This window comes from Neoarius graeffei, chromosome 17 (assembly GCF_027579695.1).
Source record: "Neoarius graeffei isolate fNeoGra1 chromosome 17, fNeoGra1.pri, whole genome shotgun sequence".
In the NCBI taxonomy this organism is placed as follows: domain Eukaryota; kingdom Metazoa; phylum Chordata; class Actinopteri; order Siluriformes; family Ariidae; genus Neoarius; species Neoarius graeffei.
Genome location: NC_083585.1, coordinates 9,445,287 through 9,461,365, shown reverse-complemented (window position 1 = coordinate 9,461,365; position 16,079 = coordinate 9,445,287). Strand labels below are relative to the sequence as shown.

General features: G+C 41.9%; 2 protein-coding genes across 2 annotated transcripts in view; one reads left to right on the top strand and one right to left on the bottom strand.

Moving 5' to 3' along the window:
- p2rx8 (purinergic receptor P2X, ligand-gated ion channel, 8) overlaps positions 1-1,060 on the top strand; it is a 62,728-nt gene extending 61,668 nt beyond the window's left edge. The window contains 2 exon segments of the mRNA XM_060898013.1: positions 676-726; positions 728-1,060. Coding sequence (XP_060753996.1) covers positions 676-726; positions 728-827 — 151 coding nt within the window. The 3' untranslated portion in view covers positions 828-1,060.
- A 3,284-nt stretch (positions 1,061-4,344) lies between these two features.
- fam222bb (family with sequence similarity 222 member Bb) lies at positions 4,345-15,315 on the bottom strand. The gene is made up of 3 exons (XM_060943682.1): positions 15,188-15,315; positions 13,160-13,281; positions 4,345-9,174 (listed from the first exon to the last, which is right to left on the bottom strand). The coding sequence occupies exons 2-3, from the start codon at positions 13,236-13,238 to the stop codon at positions 7,442-7,444; spliced, it is 1,812 nt and encodes a 603-aa protein (XP_060799665.1). The 5' UTR covers positions 13,239-13,281; positions 15,188-15,315; the 3' UTR covers positions 4,345-7,441.
- Positions 15,316-16,079: the final 764 nt, after the last annotated feature.

Below are 16,079 nucleotides of genomic sequence, written 5' to 3'. Positions count from 1 at the left end.
CTTGCTGCTACAGAGTGCTAATCTTTGCTCCCATTAAAACACAGTGCACTTGAATCTGCTATAGAATCCCAGTGATGCTTTGTGTCAATGGTGTTTTACCAGCAGGGCATCTGCCAGCTTCAACGGAGATTTTCACACTGGCTACACTGTCCACTGAAAACCGTTTGTGTTAAATGAACAAACAGTGCAATATTGTAGTGAGATATCCGACCACTTGATTTGCAAAGATACTGAATTTCACCTAGAGTGATGCGCAACATGTTGATATAGTGGTTAGGACCGTTGCCTCACAGCAAGAAGGTTCTGGATTCAATCTGCCCCTTGCGACCCTAATGGATAAGCTGTATAGATAATGGATGGATGGACCAAGAGTGATGATTAATATGGAGACTTTGATAAAATGCACATTGCTGCATTTTAATAGAGGCCTGGCTTCCCATGTACAGTAGTCTGAAAAATTGTTTCATGGCAAGTTGTTGTGGTATAAGAATAACAAAAAAACTTAATGCATGATTTTATAAGAAAATATACACCACCCCATCATGGATTATTTTGTTATAACAGCACATAAAGTATTTCATTCCTAACTTTTTGTGATTAGCCAGTTATTCCATTTTATGTTCAACTTATCTGCAAAAGCACTGATTTACACTGTGTGCTTTACACTTTTCCTAGGAATGGAAATAACAACAGAGAGAGTACAGACATGTCAGAGGAGGCTGTGAAAGCCATCAGAGCTGGAGCAACTCACAGAACCAACATCTGATCAACGCATACCAGGAATAACAGATATACCCAAAGGACAAAGGGACAAGTCATGTGACTGACTAATATTAGATACAGTATATGAATTGTGACTTTAATGGATAACAGCCATGAACTCCTGACTTTATTCCATACAGAATGCAATCTTTCACTGACCACCACTGCTCCATGGAACTAGCTGTCTTTAGAGCCACATGAAGGACTTTTGTGATCACTATGCAAAGTCATTAGCCATGCAATAAGGCATTTACTTGAAGATGAAAGCAATAACACCTCATGTGCAATTTAATACTGACCTTTGGCATTTATTCTAGTTATTGTAGATGATTATCACTGTTATTTATGACTTCTGCACTGACACTTTTAAATGCACTGTGATTAAATATATTTACCAAATGTATCACTATATTCATATGAACATGAGTGAATATTGAGTCCTTTTTTTCCCTCCCCAATTTGTTTGTCAAGCTCTAATCCATGACTTCCTGATTAATTAGGGAACAAATATGAGGTGATACAGAAGCCAAATTCCCTTAGTCACTCATCAACATGGGAAAGATAAAACAACACACAAACCAAATGAGGGAGAAGTGTGTTGACCTTCATAAGTCAGGGAACCGTTATAAATAATTAGCTACTCACCTGACATTGTCCATTTCTACTGTTAGGGCAATAATAAAAAAGTGGACATCAACTGGAACTGTTACACAGAAGAGGAGCTGAGTTTATTTTAAGTTTATAAAATCTTAGGGTTTCCACGTCTCCAAAACCACCATCAGATGCCATTTGGAAGGTTCCAGAAAAAGCCTTTTCTGTCTATTTGAGAAACACTACTATAAATTTGACTGGAACCGTGTTCTATGGTCTAATGTCACAAAAATGGATCTTCTTGGCAATAAACACTCACAGTGGGTTTGGTGTAAAAAGAAGGGTGGCTATAATGAAAAGAACCCAATCCAAACTGTACAATATGGTGGAGGTTCTGTGATGTTCTGGGGCTGTTTTTCCTCCAAAGGGTCTGGAAACCTTGTTAGGGTCCATGGCATCATGGACTTCATGAAACACCAGGACATTTTACATCAGAATCTGGCTCCTCTGCCAGGAGACTAAAACTGGGTCATCATTGGCTCTTCCAGCAGGACAATGATCCGAATCATATGCCAAATCAACACACTAAAGGTTCGCTGAGCACAGAATCGAGCTTCTGCCCTGGCCATCTCAGTCCCCTGAGCTGAACCCCAGTTAAAACTTGTTGGATGAGCTGAAGAGGAGAGAGCACAAGACAGGGCCAAGGACCCTGGATGATCTGGAGAGATTATGTAAAGAGGAATGGGCTCAGATGCCCTGCTCTGTATCTCCAACCTTATAAAATGTTATAGGAGGGACTTGGGGTTGTTTAACTGGCAAAGGGAGGTTGTACAATCTGCAGGGCAGGGCTGCCAATAATTGTGGTACACGTTTTTATTGAAATAATTTTTTCTTGATGAGGGATTTGTTTTTCTCTTAATAAATTTATTTCAAAGGTCGGATTTTTCAGTGTGAGATGAAGCTACTAAAGCAAAAGGTGGATTTATTTTTCTAACCCTTTTTACTAATGTTTACAAGGGGTGCCAGTAATTGTGGAGGGCACTATATGTACATCCAGGAGGAATAGCGTAATAAGCCCAAAAGCATTACCCTGTGCAACCCTTTCATTTTCCTCCCACTCTTCCTGATATGGGTTGCAATGGTAACAGGCTGAGGTCAGTCAAGCTCCTCCTGCAGAACCCGAGACATTCTCAAGCCAATTAATCCATATGAAATGCATTGTTTAGTGTCCTATGCACTCACTGACTATTTTTTAAGTCCCACCTCAATTCTTCATGGCAAGGATTCCACAATTACTGCAGATTGGTCAGCTGTACATTCACACTGCGGATCTCCTGGTCTCCAATAACCCACAGTTACCCTACTGGAGTCAGATCTGGTGACTGAGCAGGCCACTGAACTCATGTTAATGGAAACAGTTGAAGACAACTTGTGCTTTGGGATATATGACATCATGCTAGATGTAACCATTGTAAAATACCATGTGGTCAGTGATGATACTCATAAGCTGTGGCATTCAAGTGTTGCTTGACTGGCAATCAGGGTTCCAGTGATGATGATAGACTTATAAAAGCACCATTTCCATGAGTTCCTTAGCGCTGGAATGTCTCCCAAGAACACATTCTACACACCGTCACCAACCTGAAACATTGATACGAAGCAGATTGGGTGCATGGATTCAGACCTTACCATCTCTCTGTGGCAACAGCAATGAAGATTTTTTTTTTTTTTAGAACAGATGACAGTTTTCTTATCTTCAACTAACCAGTTTGTGTGCCCACTGTAGCCTGAAATTCTTGTTCATGTCCATTGTAAATAAAACCAAGATATAGTGCTTTGTTGTAGAGCCCAGTGTCTGCCACAAGGTTTGATATGTGTTCTGAGATAACTTTTTGCTCACCACAGTTGTAAAGAGTAGGGTTTTTTTTGGTCTCCCTGAGTTACCATCACCTTCCAGGCAGCTGAAACTAGTCTGACCAGTCTCCTCACACTAACAAGGTGTTTCTGCCTGCAGAACTTCCACTCACTAGAGACTCTAGAGACTGTTGTGTATGAAAATCCCAGGGGCTTGGCTATTTCTAAACGTACTCAAACAAGCCTGTCTGGCACCAACTACCTTGCCACAGATATCACATTTTTACCCCCTTCTGATGGATATGAACCTTAACTAAAGCTCTTGAACTGTATCTGAATTATTTTTTGCTTGATGCTGCCATCACGTGATTAGCTGATCAAATAACTGCATGAATAAGCAGGTGTCCAAGTGTTCCTAATAGGTTGGTTGGTGTGTATATGTACTATAAACACATAGTATGCTGATGGTATCGTTGTCACCTTGTAGATCAGTTTAGCAGCTCTACCAAAAAAAAAAAATCTGCCTGCAACCCAAAATATGCAGCATATTTGAGTCACTTTCTGCAGTTGGATGAATTCAGGGTTTGAATCCCATTCTCAGTTTTTGAGTTCTACGCACACTTGGTTAAAGTTTGTTGCCACAGTATTTCTGGAAACTAAAGTGAATTTTCAACCTTCTGTATTCCTCAGACACTTGATTTTTGGTTTGCTTAAATTATGTGCAGTATGAAAAGTATCAAATGTATTTGAACAAACATATGAAGGTTCTGTGAGCCATAGATGAATAATAATGAACATAACTTACTATTGGAATGATGTGGCCAGGTACCAGACAACATGAACACAGTAGACAAATCTTATTCAATAGGCTTGTGTCACATCACATGGTACTGTTAACGTTACCATGACAACACTGAGCATGTCTAGTCCATGCATTAAGCTTCATGATCGCCCTTTTTTTTTTTTAAAAGCCTATTTAACAAATTACTAAAAGGATATTAAACAGTCCATGTACATTTGGTCAGGCTATTTTCAGTCAGAAGTATCCCAGCTAAAACTTTGAAATGTTTACCACTCCAGTCCCATTCTGTCAAATCTTCATCATGCCAGGATACAAACCTATGGAACAACACACACTTCAAATGCAAGTCAACCTTTATTTTGGTTACAGGGGAATGTTTGTGCAACACATTATTCCTGAAAAACATGGGCATCTGGAATGACAGATTTACGTTACAGTTGCACACTGCTACCATTCATGCGACATTTTGTTCTTTGGTAGAACAAGATGAAACACCCTTGGCATGAGTCCTAAACTTAAAAACAAAACAAAAAAAACCCAAAAACCCAAAAGTACTATTGAGAGAACATGTGCTCTATAAGATCTAAAGAACTTTCTAAAGTGCACCCTAGAAGGTTTCTTGGGCACTAGAAGTTCAGCAGCGTAGGTTTATCCACCTAGACTAAAAATTCAGCAGCAAATATTCAAATTTAAATAAGTTTTATGCCTGAGGTGGCACATGCAGCGTTCTCCCCGTCAGTAGTTTTATGCAGTTTGGTCCCCCACTCATGAACAGTGCACCAGGTCTTTGTAGTGTGCACGTGTGCCAGCACTTTTCCTATTTATACCCCCAGGTAGTCACATATACACACAGTCCACATCCGCCCTGTGTAGGCACTTCACATAGAAACAGGAACTTTTAGAAAGAGCAACCTGACTTTGTGCCCTGGAGCTGTAACAACTCAAGAAATAAGGATTGTGTCAAGTCTAATCTTCAAGTTTACAATGTCTTATGATAAATCGGGTGACAAGCAAATGGATTAATTCACTTTAGAACTTATCCATCAACAATGCTGCATTGTAAAAAGAAAAGCATAAATTACATCTTTCTTCTGAAGTCACTGTAACTTAACATATGGATGGGATTAAAATAGCAGCTTCTTGGGGAGGGGGGAAAAATGCATAATGAAAGTGGCAGAAACCGACCCAGAATTAGTTAATCTGTTCACAATTAACTAACACAAATCTGGGCTGTGTAACTGCAATCTGTATGTCTGCAGTCATAAAGCTCACTTCAGGTCAGCTTGCATCATTTAAGCTGCTGTTGCCAAATGACTGAGATAGACCTAGGACTTTGAAATGTTGCGCTGCAATAACAAAGCCAATACAATAAAGTGATCTAGCTGTGGAAAGTACATAATTTTGGTCTGAATGCAAAATGACAGCTGTTACAGCAATACACAGTTAAGTTGCTAAATACAAAAAGTTAATCCTCATCTTAGGAAGTTTTCTTTAAAAAAAAAAAATTTGCATTAAATCAATTTACATTAAAACTGCTAAAAACAATGTCATCTTCACTATGCCCGTTATCAAAGACAGTCCAAGGAATAAATACTTAAGGCTCTTAAGGGGTAACCAGCAAGGCTAACATACTGCATGTCACTCATATCACCTTCAAACTGCTCAGTGTTTGCTCCATCAGTTACACCAAAGCCGGTGTGCAGTGTAAAAATACCTGCACTCAGCTACCAGATGGCCTGCTCACATACGTACAGTCTAATGTCACTTAAAAAAAAACATGAACAGACACTGTAATGTGCATGAAGAAGTGGGAAGATGACGTGTAAGGAGGCACCAGTAGACCTGAGAAAGGGAGGCACTCAGCATACAAGACTAATCCCAAAAGCAGCAGACTCCATGTAAAGCAAGTTCCACATAAATCAATTGATTATGCAATTACAACCTGCTGTAGTTTTTCTCCCAAATATTAATTTACTTTTCTTGCTCTGAAAATCATTAAGGTTAAAAACCAAATGGCACCTGAGTTGAGACCTTTCCAGAATCAGCAACAAATACCAAAGTTGGTTACATTTGTGGATTATTAGCTGCTGACCAAAAAAAAAAAAAACCACGACAGATGAGGTTACTGATGGAGCAGACACGCAACGCAGTTCAGTCCACACCATCACCACATTCACACAAGGCTTAGCACAGCCCTCAACTACAGTAGTACAGCAATGAGGCACATGTTCACATCAAACATATTTAGCCTGTGGTCTTCTTTTATATTGCCATAAATTTTGCAAGTGATCCGTTAATGCTCAAGTAAGGTTTTTCCCTGGACAAGACTGAAAAATGACCATTAAAAGGAAAGGTTTCAAAAGGGCTGGCCTGGGTGGGCATGTACCAAACGGCAGGCAGATCACCTTGCTCTTTCCACACATACATACTTCAATGGAGTTTTGAAGTGGAGAAGCAGATCCTGATCAGGTTCATGTACCCTGAAAAGTTTTAAAGTCCTGTAGTGAAGTGTAACTAACAACATCTCGGAAACGCAAGTATTTCAAATCAACACAACAGAAAAACTACCAAACTATGCACCATGTGCACAGGTTTAAAATTAAATTCGAGGGATCCCAGGGTGGTCTACTTCATGACTGATGGACAATATAACCAAATCTTATGGCATACTTAAAGTAAAAAGCCAACACCAATCACACAGGGAAACACTGTTGGCTGACACAATAAGAAAGGAAATATTTCACACTGAGAAAACCTTATAGTAACAGTCCAATCGAAGTCTTGAGGCCAATTTATGAACATCAGCCTCAAGAAACAGTCTTGTCATAGGTGCATAACCCAGCATTGATTTGCACTTTTTACTGATTCAAAGTTAAGTGCAAATTAACATGTAAACATTGAAAGGGAACGTCTGATCCCTGTGCCAGAAATGACCGAGCATGGCACAGAAGAAACAGTCTCACATTTTAGAAACATGGCACCTCTATAATTCCTTCAGTAAGCTGGGTGTGTGGCCCATCAGTATTAGCACTTCAAATAAAATCAAGTAAAACTACACCAAGATAAACTGAAAGGAATGCAGTGTCAGACATATACTGCATTGATCAATGAGGTGGTCTAATTGAAGCTGGAGAACATAAACTGAGAAAAACAGAGACAGATGTTGCTTTCAAAAGTTGTGACAGCAAATAAATATTGAATTTACACAGATTTTTATATAGACCCCCCCAGGCTGATTTATAATCTAATCTACACAAAAGAGCCATTTGAAACCTTGCACACAGTTAAATTGGGTAAACTGATGGCCATGACTTATTGGGGAAAACGTACAGTAGATGACTTGCAAGACTGGAAACAAAGGGAAGAGGAGCGGACATGTGTTTCTTATACTGAGTCGAACACTGAAGGATGACTTGCTGAGCAGACCATTACTCATCTGTACCCTGGGTGATGAATGTGCACATTACGACTATCATTTGAATCTTGAGCCCTGCTCATCTTCACCATCATGCCTGTGTTCTGCTCTCGAAAGCACGGTGCCTGATAATCTCCACCCACATACTCCATGTGTGGTATCAGGATCATCTGGCCCGTGTTGCCTGCTCGAGTCCTGCTGTCTATGGATGCCCCCGACATCCCTGTGTGGAATGGAACACCCAGCTCTTGAGACCCTGAGCCATCACTATTGGGCGTAGGCAAGATTCCATTCCATGGTGGCTGCACATAATGCCCGTTGCTGTAATTCACAGCTCCGGACATGGCAGTGACGGGTGGCGAAGGTGTGGGCTTGTCTATAGGAGGCTTCAGATTAAATGACTGGCCCATACACACATCCTGCGTATAGCTCATATTCTTGCTGGGAAAACCAGGCCCTGCTGTGCCATCTCTGGATGGATTCTTCCCTTGCTGAGGGCCATCTGAAAGGGACCGGAGGTGAGACAGCTGCTGATTCCAGGGGTGCTGCTGTGGTAAATGGGGCTGAGCTGGCTGCTGTTTCATATCACAATAAGCATTTCTCATGTTCACGGGAGCCATATTGGGCAACGTCAGAACAGCTTTGTCAGCAGTGCTGGCAAGGGCACAGGAGGGCAGAGGGTTGTGAGCACACACGCGAGAGCTGGCATCAATCAACAGATTACGGCTGATGGGGCTTGGGTTGGCAATCTGGCCTTCACACACTGATGTGGCACTGGCACTCGCTCGTGCCTGGCAGAAGCGACTGATCTGATGAACGATGCTGTTCAGGTCGCTGGGCTGCTTCTGGTGCAAGCTGGCTGCCATGGACAGAGGGATAGTTGAGGTAGACACTGTTACATTGGGTGGGGCGTCTGCATCAGGGAGCTTGGCACCAGGTATGGCATTGCTAGGGGCTGGAAGGCCTGGGCCAGGGGTTTGAGGAACGTGCTGAGAATGGGGAAAACTCTGGGAGTGCTGCAAGCCAGCTGGCTGAGACATTTCAGGCAGGTGATGGAGGTTCTGAGGACCTGATTGCTGTTGCATGAGAACATGCTGATGGTTGAGAGCATGTTGTTGCACAGTCTGTTGTCTTGGCAGGCCAAGATGGACTGCTTGCTGATGGCCCAGGCTTTGTTGCTGTAGTAAACTGGGAGGGTGAGGCATGGGCTTCTGTTCCTGCATGCTCTGGGGCTGTGGAAGGGCCTGCTGGGGTTGCAAGCTCTGAGAACACTGATGGTTCTTCTGGGTTTGCATGCTCTGGGAATGAAAAAGGTTCTTCTGAGTCTGCAAGCTCTGAGAATGGGAGACATTCTTCTGAGCCAAAAGCTGTGGCTGGGAGAGAGCCTGCATGCATGGAAGTGTGTGAGGCAGGTTTAAAGTGCTTGGAGTGCCATAGGGTCCATTCTGTGGATTCATGGTGATCTCTGGGAGGAAGCGGACTTGAGGACGCTCCAGGATTCTTTTAACAGGAACTTTGACTATGGCCAGAAGGCCAGTCCTGGTGCTGACCTGAGTAGGGTAGGGGCTGTAGCGCTGGCTAGAGGTGTCGAGACCGTTCACTGTACGGCGCAGGTGCTTCCTCTGAGGTACTTTCACGTTACTGGGAAAGATTTTTATAGTCAGCGGGTTGTTTGCAACTTTCTTAGCATAGGCATCCAACTCTGCTGGCGTGGGATACTGTGCAGATCGCATCTTCTGAGTAGTGTCCCCTAAGAAAAGTAGAAAAGGTAGCAGAGTAGCTAATGGAAAACTAACATCATTCAACTTTATTTTTATTTTGTGGATTTCTTCAAGTCTGCTTTTGTTCAGCTTTCCTATTAATTAAAAAAATAATAATACCCACATTATGTAGTTCTGTACAACAATGTTTATATAAGAACCATATAGAAATGTTTGTGATATCAAACCATAATAAAAGGGAATTACAATAACATTTAGTATTTGAATGTGACTAAGCTAAAGATAAACTCCATAAAATTATATGCCTTTAAAAGTTTGTATTTTAAGTCACATCAAAAACGTAAGCTTTTGAGTTTAATTACAGTAATTAAATAATAGGCCTATAAATGTAAAGATGTGGACTGATTTTGTCCTTTACTGTGGAAAGACTCCTATCAAATGTTTGTCTTGTTTATTTCCTTTTTACCAAAATAACTAAATGACCCTTGAGGATTTTATAGATTAACTGCATAGATACAACCTAAAACAGAAGATTAAAAAAAAAAAAAAAAACACGATCTCAAAAACAACAAAACAGATTTTCACACAAATCCTACAAGTAGATAAAGAGAACCAACTAAAACAAGTGAGACAATATTACTACATTTTGTCATTTATTTATTGAGGAAAATTATCCAATATTACATATCTGCAAGTGGCAAAAGTACTTTTGCTTTCACTATGTGGTGTGACCCCCTTTTGCAGCAGTAACTGCAGCCAAAGTTTCCAGTCACTGTTGATCACTCCTGCAGATCAGCTTGGAGGAACTTTAGTCCATGCCTCCGTACAGAACAACTTCAACTCTGAGATGATGTTGGGTTTCCTCACATGAATTGCCCACACAACATTTTGATTGGATTAAGGTCAGGACTAGGACTTGGCCATTCCAAAACATGAACTTTATTCTTCTTTAACCATTCTACAACCATAGAATAACTTGGTGTTGTTAGGGGCGTTGTACTGCTGCATGATCCACTTTCTCTTCAGATTCAGGTCATAGACTGATATCCTGAATTTTTCCATTAGAATTCGCTGGAATAATTCAGAACTCATTGTTCCATCAATGATGGCAAGCAAAGTTGCAGCAAAACAGGCTCAAACCATGACACTACTACCACCACCTTGTTTCACAGATGGGGAAAAAGGTTCTTATGCTGGAATGTGGCGTTTTCCTCTCTCCAAACAATGCTTCTCATTCAAATTAAAAAAAAAAAAAAAAAAAAAAAAAGCTCTTTTGGTGTCATCCATCCACAACATTTTTTCCAATAGCCTTCTGGCTTGTTCAAGTGATTGTTAACAAACTATACTCAGGCAGCAATGTTCTTTTTGGAGAGCAGTAGCTTTCTCCTTGCAACCCTGCCATGCACAGCATTGTTCTTCAGTGTTCTCCTGATGGCGGACTCTTGAACATTAAAGGGATCCTCCAGCGGATTTATTCTCAAACTTGAAGTAAAAGTAGTCTCATCTCATCTCATTATCTCTAGCCGCTTTATCCTTCTACAGGGTCACAGGCAAGCTGGAGCCTATCCCAGCTGACTACGGGCGAAAGGCGGGGTACACCCTGGACAAGTCGCCAGGTCATCACAGGGCTGACACAGACAGCCATTCACACCTACGGTCAATTTAGAGTCACCAGTTAACCTAACCTGCATGTCTTTGGACTGTGGGGGAAACCGGAGCACCCGGAGGAAACCCACGCGGACACGGGGAGAACATGCAAACTCCACACAGAAAGGCCCTCACCGGCCACGGGGCTCGAACCCAGGACCTTCTTGCTGTGAGGCGACAGCGCTAACCACTACACCACCGTGCTGCCGTAAAAGTAGTCGCAGATTTCAAAAATCAAACTTATTTTCAGAGACCAAATAGTGTTTAGAAAAATTTTCTTCAAAATGTCAGATGGACTTCCTGCCGTGGTGATGCAAGTGATGTCAAGCCACAGTCACTTGGAGCAACTCAGCTGTTTATAGTTTCTGTTTACATCATAGTTTTGCTAGTTTTACAAGTATTTTATTGAATTTATCAGTTTTTAAATAAGTATGCCTCATTGTGTAGCACATAAATGCCACAATAATGCTAAAAAGAAAGCACAAGCTGGAACTAGACTGCATTTTCTCTGTGGAAATATCAAGTGTGCTTGATCAGCTGGAACAGAGGGTCACCGACAGAAACTGGATCAGACATGAGACCTTGTGCTGCTAAATCTTTTTTACATGATCTACATGGTGATAGCTCTGGGTAGATTAATAGTGTGTGTGAGAGAGAGTATAGCTGCACACTCAAACGGCTCAACTCGCAGTGCGACACGACCCGTCACACTCAAGTCTTTTTTTTTTTTTAAACATGATCTACAGGCTGGTGCTGGTAAATTAACAGTGTTCCTGGACAGAGTGGCATGGTTCAGTTCAGACATGTCGGCGTTAGAACAGCGTGGATATCGCAAAAGCTGTAGGAGGAATAACGGTGCCAAAAAAAAACAGGTGAATAAATAACAATAATCAACAACAATAATGTAAACTTAAGAACAATAGTGTGCTTCACGCTGCTTTGTGCTGAGCAAGCACATTAATAAAGCTCCTTACTGTTTCCCCGAAGCAGCCATGAGTCCACCAAGTGAATTGTCTGTAAGCTGCATAGCGTTTAGTGTCATATAACGCTGCGTGCTTTGCCCTCTGAAGTCTCGGTTTTAAATCATGTCACACTCTGGTAATCTACCTAGCACCAGCTGTAGTTCATGTAAAAAAAAAAAAAAAGATTTTAAAATTGCAAAGCGTCATTTTGCACTGTGAGTTGAGCCATTTTAAACCAAGATTTTACAGCACACAAGCACACACTACATACACACACTATTAATCTACCCAGAACTAGCACCATGTAGATCGTGTAAAAAAAGATTTAGCAGCGCGAGCTCTCGTGTCTGATCCAGTTTCTGTTGGTGACCCTCTGTTCCAGCTGATCAAGCACACTTTTCATTTCCTCTGTGGAAATGCAGTCTAGTTCCACCTTGTGCTTTCTTTTTAGCATTATTGTGGCATTTATGTGCTACACAATAAGGCATACTTATTTAAAAACTGATAAATTCAATAAAATACTTGTAAAATTAGCAAAACTCTGATGTAAACAGAGAATATAAACAGCTGAGTTGCTTCAAGCGACCGTGACCTGACGTCATCACATACATCACCACGGCAGGAAGCCCATCTGACATTTTGAAGAAAATTAATTTTTCTCGAACACTATTTGGTCTCTGAAAACGAAAGTTTGATTTTTGAAATCTGCGACTACTTTTAATTAAAATAAGTTTGAGAATAAATCTGCTAGAGGATCCCTATAGTATTACCCAAATGTGAGAGAGACCTTTAGCTGCTTAGAAGTTACCCTGAGTTCCTTTGTGACCTTGCAGACTATTAACCGCCTTGCTCTTAGAGTGATCCTTGCTGGTTGACCACTCCTGGAGTGGGTAACCGTGATCTTGAATTTCCTCCATCTGTCGGACTGTGGATTGGTGGAGCCCAAACTCTAATCTTTTCCAGTCTGATGAGCATCAACAACTCTCTTTCTGAGGTCCTCTGGAATCTCCTTTGTTTGTGCCATGATACACTTCCACAAATGTGTGTTGTGAAGATCAGACTTTGATAGATCCCTGTTCTTTACATAAAAGAGGACACCCACTCACACCTGATTTCAATCAATGGGATGACAAACACCTGACTAATTTCACTTTCAAATTAACTGCTAATCCTAGAGGTTCACATACTTTCGCCACTCACAGATGTACTACTGGATCATTTTCCTCAGTAAATGACCAAGTGCAGTATGTTTTGTGTCATATTTATAAAATCCTAAAGGGTTCACAAACTTTCAAGTACCACCGTAGTTCATATGTGGTGTACAACAAGCAACTAGACTAGAACTATGATGAAACTGCTGTTGAGGTTCTGAAAGGGGATTATGGGGAGTCAAAAAGGCACTTACATTTCTGAAGTCCAGTGTTCATCTGCGTGTGGGTGAGAAGCTGGAGAGAGGGGGCTGATACCGGCAGACAGGCCAGCATGTCACATACGAGCTAATTCAATGGTCACACACTCCTTATTACACTACAAGATAACATGCAGGCAGAAAAAGAATGTTAATATAACTTACTGTTTAAAGCCACAGATGCAGAAGCAGGTGTTCTGTCCTGCATTAGATAGACGCACACAATATAATGATTCAATAGAAGACACGTCAACCCCCAGTGTGTTAATGTGAATGTCACCACCATGAAGTGCTCAAAAAGCACCACTTTTATCCACTCATTTTATATTCAAACTCTCTCTTCAGAAGGCATAGAACAACACATCCCCAGTAACCATCTCCTGGAAAACTATGAGCGATACAAGACAAAATGGCACAATCTGATGGCCAAACTATATTCAGTCTCTAACAGCCTCCACAGGTTATCAGCTTCCAGTCTGTTTTACCTAAACACCAAACCAGATCAGGAACAAAAGTGGCCTTCCAACTGCCTCACTACTCGTGCTCTTTATTTAAATATCATGAATTTACCCATGACCTTTATAAATAGTTCTGTGAAACAGCTGGTGTCAGGGCCCACAGTACACACCCTGCAGTGTGCGTCATTCTCCAGTGAGCATGGCAGGAGACACTGCAGCGGGAACACAGGCCTCATGATCTCCAGCTGATTCCTCCACCCTGAGCTTATCCTCCATTTTAAGCCACAGACATGAATCTTTCAAGAACTCAATTAGTGTTACATAGGCAGGCCTATTCAAACCACCGTGGGCTGTGAAACCATTGCCTTATGCTTTCAGATGAAATCGGAAAATCTGCACAATAGCATTAATGTAATCTAAAACAGATTTAGAGTTCAGTGAGATATAGACCAACCTGTTAAGCAACACTTCTTTAACTCGGAAGGCATTGGTCTGATATTGAGTATGTCACAGGGCCTATAATATTCGGCTGGTAGTGGATCAAATTTGACACTTCTTCCCCTGAACCAATACATATATGTTTCATGGTGGACAGAACGCAGGACATGACTTGTCTTAAAGTACATCACACCTCTGAGTCATCTCAGTCACTGTAAGATCAGTATCAGTCATTCCTCAGCACTGATATCGTACTGAAAATAGAAAACTGGGGACTGGTGCATCCTCATTGTTAACTTGAACACATCACTAGAAAGTCAGATGGATACTAACAAGACGTCCCAAGATCTAGAAAATGGAGGTAAACATAACTGATTGACTAAGCTAGATATTTACAGATGTGTCTGCAACAGATGTTAAATTAGTAAAATTAGGCAGTTCAGTGACTGAGCTCATGCCAAAGAAACCAGCTTGATATTAAGGCATCCACCAAGCAAACAAACACATAAGGGGTAGTAGGAGGCATGGAACAAACCTGACAGCGAACTAAGGGAAAGTTAATGTTAGTTGGTCGGTACAGCTGATCTGTGCAGGCCATTTAGTCAGGACTGGATACCCGATGAGCGAGCTAGCAAAGCAAACTTGGGCTTTGCTAGGTCAGGAAAATTAGCTCAACAAGCAGACGGGCTTCGACACCTCATCCAGCACTACATGGAACTAACTGAACCCTCTCTACTCGCCTGAACTTCATATCATCCTCCTGGTTTGTCTCCAGTGAACCACAGTAAGTGGTTTAGCTCAAGGCGAGGACTTTGTTAGCTCCAAATTCCTGGCTAGCATTATTTTCCCCACACATATTACGCCAGAACCCACCTCCTGCGCTCCGATTGGCTAGCAGTTTAAGCTTCCAGGCAGTCAGCCAATCATAGAGCAGGGGGCATACTCGTACTAGCTAATCCTGCTACGTGAAATTAGATCAGTCAGAAAACAGGTAGGAGAAAAATAACGCTGAAATCTAACAGCTATCCCAGTCTTCTTTGTGCTACCCTGTGTTGATTTACTGCTCGTGTATTATAGTCACAATATATCTCAAACACTCAGAATGAACTGCGAATAAGAGAGAACTTACTCTCCAGTGCAATATGCGATGTTCGAGTCTCAAAACTGCATTTTGTGGCTTTGTCCAGCGCTCTTAGCTCCCTAACGAAGCGTCGTTTGGTCGCTGACTGGAGCCGCACCACACGCATGCGCAGAACAGTTTTCCCACGCATCTTCTGTGAAGAGGGGAGGGGAGAGAGAGACGCGCTCGCGCTCACACAAAGCGCTGTGGGAGGCCAGCTCCTCCCCCTCACTATCCGCTCTGCGCTCAGGGAGCTGCTGACAACACTCTGGAGTTCCACAGGAATTTTCTATATTTTAATTATTATACGTCACGTTTAATTAAATGTTTTATGATAGGCTACTTAATACATTTAATATATCTTTACATTGTTTTAAAATATTTGCCTTAAAACATAATTTAAAACAATGAAATTTTAACAAATTAGAGCCCTAAATATGGGCTAAATATGGTGGTGTAGTGGTTAGCGCTGTCGCCTCACAGCAAGAAGGTTCTGGGTTCGAGCCCCGTGGCCGGCGAGGGCCTTTCTGTGTGGAGTTTGCATGTTCTCCCTGTGTCCGCGTGGGTTTCCTCCGGGTGCTCCGGTTTCCCCCACAGTCCAAAGACATGCAGGTTAGGTTAACTGGTGACTCTAAATTAACCATAGGTGTGAATGTGAGTGTGAATGGTTGTCTGTGTCTATTGGCCCTTTTCCACTACCCTTTTTCAGCTCGCTTCAGCCCGACACGGCTCGCGTTTCGACTACCAAAAACCAGCACGACTCAGCTCGTTTCAGCCCTGCTTAGCCCCTAAAACTCGCACCGTTTTGGAGTGGGGCTGAAGCGAGCCAAAGCGAGCCGAGTGAGGCTGGGGGCGTGAGCAGACACTCCCCTGTGCACTGATTGGTGAGGAGGAGTGTCCT

Bases quoted from the DNA above. Each gene is read 5' to 3' on its own strand.
- fam222bb (XM_060943682.1), bottom strand. From the start codon at position 13,238: ATGCTGGCCTGTCTGCCGGTATCAGCCCCCTCTCTCCAGCTTCTCACC. The intron at 9,175-13,159 runs GTAAGTGCCTTT...TACTTTTCTTAG, and splicing joins GAACACTGGACTTCAGAAAT to GGGACACTACTCAGAAGATG.